Source organism: Neurospora tetrasperma (assembly GCF_000213175.1).
Source record: "Neurospora tetrasperma FGSC 2508 unplaced genomic scaffold NEUTE1scaffold_81, whole genome shotgun sequence".
Taxonomy (NCBI): Eukaryota; Fungi; Ascomycota; class Sordariomycetes; order Sordariales; family Sordariaceae; genus Neurospora; species Neurospora tetrasperma.
In genome coordinates this window covers 7,684,806-7,698,824 of record NW_009799179.1, presented here as the reverse complement: position 1 = coordinate 7,698,824, position 14,019 = coordinate 7,684,806, and the positions used below count along the sequence as shown (strand labels likewise).

Genomic DNA, 14,019 nt, shown 5'->3' with positions numbered 1-14,019 from the left:
AAAAATACGGGATATTGAGGATTTATTGGGAGAGAGCTAGTATTAATTAGCAGCCCACATAATTATAACTTTGAGGAATAGTTTGAGCGGCTGGTTCTTATACTATTTGCGGATGGCTTTCTTCTGCGCGAGGGTAATAGTAGCGACTATAATTGATTCTATGGGCAAAATAACCGAAATGGAGTCTGTATAGAGTCAAGGAACCGTTAGCGACACCAGAAATCACATCAGAAGCAAGGAATTACCTGGTTTAGTAGTGTTATAAGGTTGTAAGGGTTACAGTAAGTGGTGTGTGCAGTGTAGAATGGGGAGATTTCTGGTGGGGAACTACCAGATTATTAGTAAATTTACGAGCAAATTTTCTATATTTTGTTGCTAGTTGCTCGGTTGCGCTTACTAAGCAAAAAAAAAAGCCAGATTTCGCTATGGGGGTTGCTACAACAGGGGGGGTTGCTCGTACTGGGGGTTGCTTGAACAGGGGACCCGACTGTAGGTAGCTCGTGTTCAAGTATCTCATGTTTACTTATCAGATCATGGCATGAATCAATTGCGAATAGCCCAAGATTACTGCAACTAGAGATTTGGTCGGGCTGTGAGCGACTTATTTTGCTATTCCTTGGTACTTCATATCATTCTCTAGCGACTCTTATGTCCTCAATCTACGAACATGACAATGACGGATGATGGGAATATGTGCAGTAACGCCCATAGCGCGGCAAAGACTTGGACCGTGTGATGTGATCACAGGCCAACTGTGAAGGCCCTGAAGATGTGACGAGTGCCTCGTCTGCAACTGCACCGCCTTGGAAGTTGAGATACCCTGGTCGTTATGACGCCTCATGGATGCCGTGGGAGCGTGGAGATCCAGTGGCAAAGAGGATCAGTGGGATCCCAAAATCGCAAAAATATCGTGATCCTGGATAAAGGCGCAGATCCAAGAGCCAAGGAAGTGATCTCGGGCGACGTGAGGAAATTCCATGCCCAGCGAACGGATAAGCCGCCTGTCCAGGGCCCCAATAGCCCACTGATTACACTTAGGTCGGTTGCTCGCTGGTCGCTGCATGTGGTGTATGTATGTAACCAGGCTAGTCAGCATCAGCGAGGCTTACTATGTTGTGCGTCTCATTTCCCCGCAACAGCGTAACGTAACGTACTGTGTAAGGGGATTAAGGACGGGTAACAAAACTGCACCGCACTGCACTGCACTGCACTGCACGATAAACCGGCAGCAAAAATTCAAAGGGTCAGGTACAGCGGTCATCTCTCGTTCGTTGGGTCCAAGCATCGATTGACATGGCTGTGCGAGGTTGTTGGGAAACAGCGAAGCCATTTATGGTTACGGGCGGGAGCTCGAGACGAGACCACGCATCACCGCACGGCACCCGACTGCACTCTATGATTGAGTGGGTCTTGTCTGGACCCATCGCAGTGCCCGCCAGCGCCAGGGGAGGCCGAGATCCCCACCGGAAAGCCCCCAGTCGGGATCTGGGGCTAACCCATTCGGGCCATGGTGGAATGGGCGAGATCCCCCCGTTCAGGAGCTCGTGGCTACACTACAAATATGGACTCCGGAACGGGAGCTGCGAGTCCACGAAGACAGACGACTGAAGAATAAGACAGAAAACTGAGGAGAAAAGGAATCGAAGCTGAACTCTCAGTACCGACGCTTTACAGTAGCAACTTGGTACCTAACTTGACGCCATTCGCCCGTGGATAGGTAAACAGCGCATGCAGGCAGTGCTGCCAGGAGCGCAGGACCAACTGGGAAACACGGAAGGCGCCAATGACAATTGTCTTGGTACCAACGCAGTGATAAATTAACGACAATCGCTAGCCCCGGCCACTACCTGGAAGTCGCAGACCACGGATCCGTACCTACTCCGTACTAGTACCGATACAGCCCGGTGGGTTCGAGATTGCAAAGTGGAAGCTGGCTGCAGTGCTGTTCTGCGCCATAACGCTATCCACGCGTATATCCCCGACAAACTTTCCACTTTCCACTTGGACTTGCTTTCGCCCCGATCTGCTGCCACACACATCCATCATCATCTGTCATCTGTCGCTCATCTGCCATCTGCTCTCTCTTGGAGCCTGTCGTCCGTCCTTTTTTCGCTACAGTTCTTCGCTCCTTGTCCTGTCCATACCACACACCCGCAAGCCGGATCCCAACTACTCTATTCCAACTATAATTTTCGCTTCCATTCCGTCTTACAGATTGTCATACTCGGCTTGCCATTAAGCGACTTGTTTCTACCGAACGACGTTATACAAGCCCCCAACCACACCAACCACTAGATAGTCAATTTCCCGTATCGACCCCATTCAGCGCACCACGCGACTTCCCATCCTTGCGACACTCCCGTTTGCTTCCCAGACCTTCTCAGCATTTCTCGACCGACACAAGCCCGGTGCGCCCATTGCACGCCACGATAGAGTCGGAAAGCACAACGCCGCCGCCTAGGCCCTTCCCTGTCGCTCCAGCTTCTCCTTTACAGGACCCGCCAGTCCCTGGTGTGGTCCTTACCAACGCCGACAAGCTGGATTCGTAAGTCCCTGGCCCTCTTCTAGACTCTCCATCCCGCTATGCGTGCTTGGAATCTCTCTTGTTACACCCTCAAGTTTGTCCGCAGGCTCTTCTTGGGTTGTACAGCCGAGTGTCTCGTGCGCTGAAGTGACTTGCCCAACCCGGGCATCCATGGTCCCCCAAAGTTGGGGTACTAGTTCTGGATTATCCCTTCCTGGGGTCCTCTAGCAGCTACCACTCCTGATACACTCACTTACCCTTGAGGCTCACCTCGATGGCATCTATCCCTACAAGCTCTCACATGGCTGCCGTCTCCACCACTAACGGACTATGGCAAAGCTTTGTCACTGTGACGGGCTGGTCCTCGCACCAGATACCGATACCGGCCAACGGACGCCTCTCCAAAAGCCACACCCGATCTCTCTCCAGCATCCTCAGCCGAAACAGCGCCTCGAGGGCTTCGATTTCCGATGCAACACCCGAACTACCATCCGTTAGCGAGCCAGCCTCTGCCAACGCAGCACCGTCGACCCCTCGCCTTAGACGACCTTTCTCCCCGCAGCCCATAGATGATGAGAATGAATTGACGACCCTCCCCGATCCCCGAAGCCGGGCTATGAGCCCTGCAAGCGGAGTTTCCATGACCAGTCATCACCATCCCGACCTCGATCAGGAGGTGGCCACTCTCAGCACGAAACTGATCAATGCAATCAACCACCAGACCACCTTGGATGATAACCTATCGCAAACAAAAATGGAGCTAGAGCAGGCACGCGACAAGATCAGGCAACTTGAACGGACAGTGGAGGAACAAAGGGAGATGCTGGCTGGTGATGTTTGGATACGGAGGAAAACCGTCGAGGCGGAAAAGACAACGCTGTTGGGAGTCATTGCCGAAGAGAAGCAGGCTCGTTTGGATGTTGAACAGCAAAAGAAGAAAATTGAACAGGAGTTGGAGAACCTGACAGCCGCCCTATTCGAGGAAGCCAACAAAATGGTCATCTCTGCCAAGGAAGAGGCCAGGATTGAACAGGAGATACTGCAACGGAAGAACGACCAACTCAGGGCACAACTCGTGGATACCGAGGGATTACTCAAATCACAACAGGAGCAACTAGCCGAGCTAAAGCACCTTATGGAGGACATGAGCGCCGAGAAGCACGAGCAGATACCTCCAACGGCGCCTTCTTCTCCAGGTTTCAGCAAGTTTGAGCTGCAAAATGAGGAAGGCCTTTCCGATCGCTTACACCATGGGCATCACGACCGCCAACTTAGCGTGGCCGAGTCCATGTCTCCTTCGTACCCTACCAGTTTTACTTATCTGTTGAAGCCCGTACTTCGTACCGACCTAGCATCGTATAACGACTTCAAAGATCTCATTCGCACATCCAAGAGGATCTCTGCCCAGCAGCGCGTACCCACACCATCTACCGGCTCTGCACTGACGTCTCTCGGCCTGGGCTTAGGATCGGTAGGTGCTCATCTTGCGCTCGCCAATGCCTCCAGCACGTCTCTTTCGACCATCGCAACTGCCCAATCGACCTTCTCCCAAACCTCGACTACACCCACAACGGCCGTTACCGCCAGCCCCGGCGCCGCTGCCATCCCTCTGCCGGCCTTGAAGGATACCAGGTTTTACAAGAGGGTCCTGACCGAGGATATTGAACCAACACTACGGCTCGATATCGCTCCAGGGCTTTCTTGGCTTGCCCGGAGGAGTGTCCTTACAGCGATGACTGACGGCTCGCTTGTAGTAGAGCCAGTCCCAGCTGCCACAACAACAACTAGCAGGTTCGGCAGGGTTTCGAGGCCCGAGTTGAGCCCGTGCTCTCTCTGCGGGGAGTCCAGGCCAGAGGAGGAATTTCTTCGGAAACATCGATTTCGGATCAGCGAAACCGGTTCCGCGCAAACTGGATATGCATTATGCAGGTATTGCCTGTCCCGAGTCCGATCAACATGCGATTTCTTAGGATTTCTTCGCATAGTCAAGGACGGTCACTGGCGAGCGGATGACGAGGATGCTGAGAAGGCAGCATGGGCCGAAAGCGTACGGTTACGGGAGCAGATGTTTTGGAGCCGTATCGGTGGCGGTGTGCTCCCGATCACCCATTTCCACACAAGCCATAGTCGGGCACCCAGTCGAGCCCCGAGTCTTCGGGGTGACAAGAGCTCCAGGACGAGTCTCGAAGCTGACAAGGATGGAGATGAGACGCCTGCTGCTGCTGAAGTTGAACAATTGGCGGTATCCGTGGCGGAGGTGGCAGATGCGATCCAACAGGAGAGCTCGGAAACGGAAATTCCCGAGGTGCCTGAGCAACTCATTTCCAATATTGCCCCGGAGCCTGTCGACCAACCCGAGATCACACAGAAGGACGAAGCGCCCGTGGAAGAGGTTGTGGTACCTATCGCGATCAGCGAGGTGTCTGAAGAGCAGGTTGAATTCATCGAACAAATGGTCGAAGCTCCGGCAGACGACACGGATGGACCTACCGAACAGACCAAGCTAGCTTCGGAGGAGCCCAAGACCCCCGCTAACAAGTTCGAGTTCCTTGAAGCGGAAATTACCCAATCCCCGCCATCCACCGAAGATACCCCCAAGCAGCCTGTCGCCTCCGAGGTCGAGCCAGCAACTGAGGAACCAAAGGAACTTGCTGTGACGATATCCGGGGCTTTCCCAGCTTGAATTATTACGATTTATTTGATGGCAAACCGCAAAATTGGGCTTCCGTTTTGCTTTGATCATCCCCTTTTTCTTCGCTTCTGTTTTTACTAAGCTGTTTTTGGTTCATACATTTTTGGGAGGCGCAACATTGAAAATATCGGGCGTTTTGGTTCAGGCTAATCGTATTTACTTTTTTTTGTCTTGCTCCTTTTTATATTTAGCATAACTGTATTATATGATACGGAAGCCGCATGGGCACCGTTTTCTCTCCCACAACCCCCCATTATACACAAGGAGAAAACGGGGGATTTGATTATACAAATCACCTCAACGAAAGGATAAAAGGCCAGGGGGGCGGAGCTGCTTCCACACTTACGCCAGGAAGGAAAGAAGGATGGCTATATACTAACTTAATCGGGTCTATTCAACAGCCACACACGCTCGTTCCTCGCATGTACTTTCACCTATTCAATATGTCGTTACTTATACTTACTTTGGGGTTTATTAGGAGGGAAGAGGGATAATGACAGGAGAAGAGAGTTAGTTGGTCATCCGGGGAACTAGCTAAGCACATGTGCTGATATGAACTTCGAAGGATCCGATAAAGCACACGCAGACCAGCTAGCTAGTTGCACATCCTTTAGCATAATGCATAAACCCTCCTGAAATACAAACAAACGTATGTGGTTCAGAATGAACAACGTTCTCTCATATGAATGAATTTTGCACATATGATTCATTTCCTTTCAAACACACATGAATCGGACACGACCGCGCCGGACGACTTGCGTGCGGTCTTGCCGGAAATTGTCCCGCTCACCGACTCAGGAACCAGCTTCAACAAAAAGATCGTGCACACACGCGCGGACCCCTTTTTTTCTTTTCCCCATCATTTGAGTCCCCTGTCACGACGTCGCGTGGCCTGCCTGCCTGCCCGCCAGTTCACCTCAACCTAACTAACCCCTTTTTTGCTTTTGTTCTTGGTGGTTCCAAATGCTAGAACTAGTCAGGCACGAACTACACTAGTTGAGGCTCCACTCTGCTTGACTTAAATAGCTGAATGTCTTACTCACTCTCCAACAAGGGTTGACGACCTACCCAAGCAAGTACTTTGCTAACGAGGTAAATATATGTATGCTATTAAGAGAAGTGTTTCTAAACATTTTGAAAACCAGCCACAGTAATTAGGCACCAAAGCCGATGAAACTGGAGAATCGAAAAAAAATGTATCGACGTTGATGTCTGGATAATAGTAAACAGTTATGCTTGAAGATCGAGCCCGGAACAGGGCGAATCAAAGTAGGAAGGGGAACTAAACGAAACGAAAAAAAGTTTAATAGCCATGCCACTCCCGTCTTCATGGCACGAACTAGACACAGAGAGTGTTTTGCCATCCTCTCTCGGCTCGGCAATTATTTTGTTTCCTTTCCTCCCCTTGCGCCATCACCCACTAACACTCTTTCCCTCCTTCCCTCCTTCCTTCATTCCCATGTCCTGTCTCCTCCATCATCCGCCCACCCCTTCCTTCCCTCCCAACAAAGTGCACTCAACTCTTAAAAATCCCAATAACCGACCTCAATCCTCCCACCCCTCCCCGCCATCGCCCCCCATCCCAAGTTCATACGGATTCCACTCCTGCCCCGGATAACTCGTAGCGCTCATCATCGGCACAGCATCTTCATCTTCCTTCTTTTTGTTTCCCGTTCCCGCCGCTCCCGTCCCCGTCCCATTGTTCTGCTGCTTCATGTAATCATCATCATCCGAAAACACAGGGATCTTCTCCTCTTGCTCGCGGAGAAGTTGTTTCCGCTTGGCTTCTTCGAAGATGGAGCGGTCAGTGAGGGGTTTTAGGATTCCTTTGGGATTGGAGGGATCGGTTTGGTTGGAGGGGTAGGAGGAAATGAGGAAGCCGGAGGCGGTAGTGATGGCACCGTTATTCTCGGTGGGCTGGGGTTGATGGAGTTGTGGTTTGCTTGGCTCGGGGCTTTGGGAGGGGGAAGGCTCGGGGGAGATGATGATGATGGACTGTTGTTGTGGTGCCGGTGCCGGTGCCGGTACTGGTGCTGGTGGTGGTGGTGGTGGTGATGCTGATGGTAAAGCGGCTCCTTGTTGAGGTTGGGGTTGAGGTTGAGGTTGAAGCGGCTGATGTTGCTGCGGCTGCTGCTGATCAACCGCATCCTTCGTCGGCTTGGGAGACTGGGCGGTCTCGTCGGCAGGGACAATCGTGACGTCGGCGATTTGGGATTGCTGCTGTGGCTCATTATGCTCGACATGGCCTGGAATAACTGGTTCCTCCTTCTCGTTATCCTCCACTCCAACAGCTTTTCCGTGGTCAACATCTCTGGCTTCGTAGGGCGCTTGATGAACTGGAGTTGGCTCGGCCGATTTGTTGACTTCATTGCCACCACCATTGATAGGAGCAACGATGAAATGGCTGTTCCCGTTCGCAGGCGATTCATCACGAATGTTACCTAAACCATCATCGCTCTTCTCATTCGCATTGAAAGTTTCATCCTCAGTCTTTCGGAGATCAGTCTCATTCTCCTCTTCCATGGAATCGCGCCTGGGCAACAACACCGGTGACTTAATCGACTGCCTTGGCGTCGCATCATAAATATTGCCATCACCCACATGCCTATCCGGCGACCGGTGCACATGAACTTCCTGTGCCTGCGCGCGGATGAAGCTAACCGTGGTAGGCGGCGGTGTCATAGGCCCATGTTCATACAGCAGCGGTTCCGGACTAACAGCCCTAGAGTCACTGTCCAAGGTGATTCCGTTCCACGGATGATGGTCGTCGTTCTCACCCTTCTTGCTGTTCTCATCTCCATTACTATCCTCGTCAATCCCTGAATCTTCAGGTTTCTGGGCTACATTAACTGGTTCTGGGACGATGGTCCTGGAATCCCGAGGAAGAGCCGCGGATCCAGATCGAGAAAGTTGCTCCTGTCCTCCTCCCTCGGGAATCTGCGTCACTCCGCTGTCGTTCGAGATGGGTGAAATCACATTCGTTGATGGCGATCCGTTACTGGGCTGCATGGACATGGCGCTGACTTGGCTGACTTGTCGTTGGGGGATGAGGCCCGGGTTGGGCTGTTGCTGCTGTTGCTGCTGTTGCTGCTCCTGTGGTTCGCTCGGCGGAAGCGGCGGGTTCGGAACATTAACAGCGTCCGGGCCCACTGGCGAGAAAGGCGTGTTTGGAAGGGGACATTTTGGCGGAGACGGGGATGGCTGCGTTGGCTGTTGGAACTGCATCTGAGGCTGAGGAGAAAGGTCGCTAGCCTGTCTTGATGTTCCGATGAACGGAGGAGGAGTAGGCGAGATGCTTGGAGGATGCTGTACGGAGTGCTCACTGCCCGGCGGAGGTGATGATGGGTGTACGGGAACATGAAACATCTGTTGAGGTCCTCCATGAGAAGTCGGTGGGGTAAAGAAAGGGGTGCCGCCAGTGGAAGGAGGCGTAGTCGCGGGTACGCTTCCCGGAGGTCCAGCCATGGGCATGCTTCCAGGAGGTCCACGAGGAGGCATAGGCCCACCGGGATGAGGAGCGTACACAAAAGGTTGACCGGGGACAAACCCAGGAGGCAACATATGCGGCATCCCAGGCATCCCTGGAGGAATCACTTGCCCTGGCATCGGCATAAAATAACCTTGCGGCGGCTGGCCAGGAACATTTACGAAGTATGACATCGGCACGCCCATAGGCGAAGAGGTTTGGGTCATCCCTTGGTGCACAGGGAAATAACCAGCTGGAATGGGCATCTGGGCATACCGAGGCTCTTGACCCGGAGGAGCAGATGTCGGTGGGTTCTGGCCTTGACCTTGACCTTGAGTTGGAGGTTGATCTGAGCGTGAGACTTGAGCAGCAAACTGGGCTTGTTGTTGTTGATGTTGTTGATGATGTTGCTGTTGTTGTTGTTGTTGTTGTTGTTGTTGTTGTTGTTGTTGTTGTTGTTGAAACCTTTGAAACATCTGGGCATGCAAATGGGCCTGAGCTTGCGCTTGGAAAAACTGCTGCTCTGCAAAGGCTTGAGCTTGAGCTTGAGCTTGACCTGCCATCTGGCTGGGATGCAAAGGCTGTCCAGCTATCGGCGGCCTCTGCTCTTGAACCAAACCAGGGGCTGGATTTGGCTCTCCGTGCGCCAAAGGTTGCTGCGTCTGTTGCTCGAACATCTGGGGCGCAGGTCTTGGCTTATCGAGAACGCCAGGAGCGGATGTAGCAGATGAACGCGTAGGCTGCTGTGATGACTGCTGGGCAGGTAGGCGCATGGCCAGATCTACTTGCGCCGGTGGGCTAGGAGCTTTGGACGGGTCCTGCCTCTCATTTTGATACTGCAGATGCGGGCTCGGCCGTCGTTCTCTCAGTCCCGGCGGTGACTTTTGTTGTGGTTGTTGTTGCGGCTGTCCCGGAAATTGGTTTTGAGGAGGTTGTAAACCTTGCGGCCTTTGTGCTTGTTCTCGTATCTGAGCTTGGTTTGGCTGAAACTGTCCTTGGTTGGCTTGAGGAGACTGAGCAGGGGACCTTGGCTGGGCATCTCCTTGCTTGGTATTGCCGCCCCGTTTCAAAGCGCTCATGAAAGACGACTTTCCTTTTTCCTGAGAGGTTGTTGGCGACGTCTGTTGTTTAGTGCCTCTGAAAAGCTTGGAAATAGTGCTCTGCTCCTTCTCCTTGGGCGGAGGGGCTATAGTCATGACGTTTCTAGGGGGAAAACCGGGGCTAGGTGGCGGCAGTCTCTGAGGTGGTTGTTGCTCTTGTTGGACCGGGAAGCCAGGCCCCATGGTTGCTACGAGAGATAGTGAATGGCCAGCGAAAGGGATGTTTTGGTTGGAAGTGCCTTCAACAAGGCTCTGCGAGCCAGCGGGCATATGTTGCGGTTTTTGCTGGCGACCTGGTCCTTGGTATTGCCGGTCTTGCGTACCGGACCTTTCTTGGTCCGCCCGCTGGTTAGAGGCGGGAACATCGGGAAGAGACATCCCGCCCTGGGATGCCAATGTGTGCTGGGAGTCCACAGGGCGTTGGGTTCCCAAGCTCGACGGGGGTTGTGTGCTCGGTAAACTCTGGGGTTGAGGAGATTGAGTTGAGGAGACCGAAGCTCCTCTTTGGCGTTGTTGCGGTGGCAGAAGACTGGAAGGGATCTGGGCTGAGACAACCCTGGACCCTACCGGCTTTCGCGCAGGTAACTGATCTGACTGAATACCGTTCATGCCGAGAGTATACATATTGGGTAAATTACTACCTTGAGAGAATGTCCGGGCGTGGCCTCCGTTCGTTGCCGCCGGAGGCGCCTGTCCATTAGTGGCGGGAGGTGTATTTTGCTGGGGACGAGACTGATGTGCCGCGGATTGACTGTCTGAAGGCATCGGAGAAGCAACTGGTGGGCTTACAGGACCGACAGAGACCGCATTTTGGCCATTACTTTGACCTTGACGAGCGTCGAGTTGCTGCTGATGCTGTTGTTGGGGCTGATCCTGTGGGCCTCCATTTTGACCTTGCAGCGAAGGCCGAGACTGCTGCATGTTGACGGGGGGTCGGTCCTGCTCTGGTATTTGCCATTGCATCTGGATCTTCTGCGGCTGATACATGCCCGGATGGCCTTGTTGCATGAACTGCTGATGCTGAGGAGGAAGCTGACCAGGGAAAATTACCAACTTCCCATCTGGGCCAACTGGGAACTGTTGACGATACTGCTGCTGAGAGAATTGTCCTTGCCCAGGGGACGGCATCGCCATTTGTCCTCGTCCCATACCTTGTAGCGTCTGCCTGGGGTCCATGAGCGGCTGACCAGCCCCTGTACCTGACCCCGGCTTTGTGTCCTTGTTTTTAAACATGCCGAATATTCCACCAGAAGGTTTCCTAGCCTTTTCGCTTTCGGAAATCGAGGCAAGAGATTGATGTTGCTGGGGGAGGACCTGGCCAGAAGTCTTTGGCCGCAGCGGATACATTGGGTTGGCGCCACTCGCAGCAACGGGATGCTGTACCTGATGTTGAGTTTGAGCTTGACCCTGCGTTGTAGGCCTGGCTGGTTGCGCGCTTCCGAACGGTCGGGAACTATCCTGCTGCGATGACCGACTGAACATGGCCTTAAGACCCATTCGACTCTTCTTCGGCTGTTGTTGCTGGTGCTGCGGAAGGGGTGATTGTAATCCGCCATTCACGGGCGTGGTGCTGCCATGAGCCATGATGCTCTCTTTACTTTGAGGGGCCTCCGTCGCGGCTCCGGAACCTAGCGCACTGAACATTTGAGCGCGTCTCTGCTGCTGTCCTCCTGTTTCGTCCGTCATGACACTGGCATCGGAAACTGCATCACTGGTGACCGGAGTGCCTGCCCCAACCCTGTTTCGGAGGCTCGAGAAGATACCCGAGTTTCGCCTTGTCTTGTTTCCATCAGCAGCCGGGATCGGACGGGGGGCTGGTAGGTCTTCCACGTCCGTGTTCGTTTGTGATGAATTTCCGCGTGGACGCTGCTCGATGGGATTCCTGGGGTTCTCCTGGCCATTGAGTTGCGGGCCTTGGCTGTTCTGATCCACCGGCTGCATATGTGGTTGCTGCTCTGTGTCTGGCGCCCTCTGGCTCCGTGGCGATGCCGGAACGCCCGTTTCCTTGTCGAAACCGTAGAAGGGTTGCTGTGATGCATTGCTAGACGAGTGACGGTTCCGATTCGTAGGCTGTAGTGGCTCCGACAGATGAGACTCCTGCAAGTTCCAGTTTCCTTGCGGAAACCGTCCTGCCAAGTGCGGAGGAGGCATCATGACGGGCCGGCCGTTGGCTGGCGTAAACTGTGGAGCCGCAGGCGGAGTTCCACCGTTCATGACAGAGAGGGGAGCCCCGGGTGCTCCCGCCAGGGCCGATGCGGATTGCCCCTGGGCGTTGCCTGGTGGACCGGGTTCACCTGACTGGGCCTGGACCGGCGATTGACCAGGCACGGATCCAGCACCAAGAGGTGATGGAAAACCATTGGGCGATGGTTGTCCTTGGATTTGCATTTGACCTTGTGCCGGACCTTGAGCTGGGCGATACATATTTGGGATGATCTGCCCTGGTGGAGGTGTTTGGGGCATAACCTGGCCATGCGGTGGTACACCATCGCCAGTCTGGTTCGCAGCCATGGATCTGCTTTCAGACATAGTTTGCGGGGTCGTCACAATGGTTTGTTGTCCACCTTGTTGCCCTTGTTGATAGTGGATTAAGTTTCGCGGGGTAGTGTCGGTGTCACTGTACGTGCTATTATTGTCGCCGGCAGAACCTTCGACTTGAAAGGGTCCCAGTAGAGATGAAAAGGTGGATGTGCGAGAAATTGGAGGCAATCCTATAAACGACGGATGTCTAATCGGCGCATTGGCACCATCAGGCTGTGGCTGCGACTGGAAATGCGACTGCGGGGCGTGGCTCTGTTGCTGGTGCTGGTGCTGCTGATATTGCGGTTGGTGTGGGTGGGAGTAGACCTGTTGCGGTTCGGTTCCAGCCGATTGCGAATAGTATTGGCCGTTGTGCGCGGCTTGCGCGTGAGCTTCCATGTGAGAGGTGAGGCCGACGACCTGGCGCCTGAAGGTGGTGATGACAAAGTGACTTCTTGGTCAGTACAGAGTCAGCAAAGCTCTCCAAGCCATGGACGAGCACAAACAGCGGTGGAATCCGAGTAAGAGATCGCTGTGAGACGACAACGCAGGACGTGTCACTGTCACTATCGCCTTGCTTCTCAATGTTCAGACTATCACCAGTCTTTCCATCCACGTCTTCTCCCGCAATCACTTTTTTGGACGTTGTTCCCCCCGGCACGCGGTTCCCCCTCTCGATCCGTTCCTGGTCAACGGCAACAGCAACCGAGGAGCTTGGGCCTGGAGATGATGATTTTGGTGGAGCTGTACTCGCGCGGGGAATAGCTTTGTCTTAGATGGCCAATCCGAGCTTTGAATTTGTGCTAAGTCTTTGGTGAAAGAATAAGACGGAGCGTCTTGGTTGTCGGTTGATCTGGTGTCAATGCTGTTGCTGAGCTCCGACTCATACCTCTATGGTGTGGTTGTATGTTGGCCTAGAGAGAGTTTCCGATACAAGCGACCCGGCTCAGGTTAGCTGTGATGTCGACAAGCAATAGACCTTTGGAATCCGTCAAGGCCCTCGTCTTTGGAGTTGAGCTTGTTTTGCCGAGATGTGTCTTTGGTAGGTACCAGCAAAGTGAGAGATGGACGTAGAAATAAAGAGATGATTGCGCGTCAAGGTCAGGAACTGCTGATGCTGAAAAGGTGAGAGACAACCTTCGAAGCAAACCTGGCGTCGGCCTGAAGATTCCCTTTCTGGGGACACTGCTGCAGGTGCTGAAATTGCGGGAGCCGGACATCCTGGTCAAAGTCCACTCCAGCGTCTCTTTCCGGCAGGGGTCCAGGAACCGAAGCACCCAACACGCCGTGCAGGGCCTGTTAGGGTCGTCGACAGGGGCCTGAAAGATTCTCTGGGCTTGCTGGGCTGAGATGGGCGATCCATCCCTTCGGTCCAGCGATAAATTCATGGCGGGTGAGACTCCCATGGCCTTCCACAGTCACCTTCCGCTATGACTTCTTTCCAATATATTTGAACAACTCCATGGCCTCGCAACTCTGGTGATAATACAACATCCGCTACAATTTGACGTGGTAAGAATCGGGCGTTCTAAGTAAACATTGTAGTCAGTTAGCGAGCTGATGACAGCTTCAGAAGAGGGCAAGCAAAGCGGGTCATGGGTCATAGCCGAAGTGGGCAGGCCAGTGTGTGACAATCGAAGTGCCCTGCACGAGCTGGAACGCACCGTTGTACTCAATGGACATTCTGATAGGAACGTGGTCTAGGGAAGCTGGGGGA

At 53.5% G+C, this 14,019-nt stretch overlaps 2 protein-coding genes across 2 annotated transcripts; one reads left to right on the top strand and one right to left on the bottom strand.

The window, feature by feature from the left end:
• Nucleotides 1–2,825: 2,825 nt before the first annotated feature.
• NEUTE1DRAFT_92454 (uncharacterized protein) lies at nt 2,826–5,292 on the top strand (the record flags this gene model as incomplete). Its single annotated transcript, XM_009858601.1, has 1 exon — nt 2,826–5,292. One exon carries the CDS (start codon nt 2,826–2,828, stop codon nt 5,205–5,207), a length of 2,382 nt encoding a protein of 793 aa, XP_009856903.1.
• A 1,469-nt stretch (nt 5,293–6,761) lies between these two features.
• Nucleotides 6,762–13,690, bottom strand: NEUTE1DRAFT_133721 (uncharacterized protein; the record flags this gene model as incomplete). The annotated part of the gene is made up of 3 exons (XM_009858600.1): nt 6,762–12,756; nt 12,809–13,022; nt 13,282–13,690. The coding sequence occupies 3 exons, from the start codon at nt 13,688–13,690 to the stop codon at nt 6,762–6,764; spliced, it is 6,618 nt and encodes a 2,205-aa protein (XP_009856902.1).
• Nucleotides 13,691–14,019: the final 329 nt, after the last annotated feature.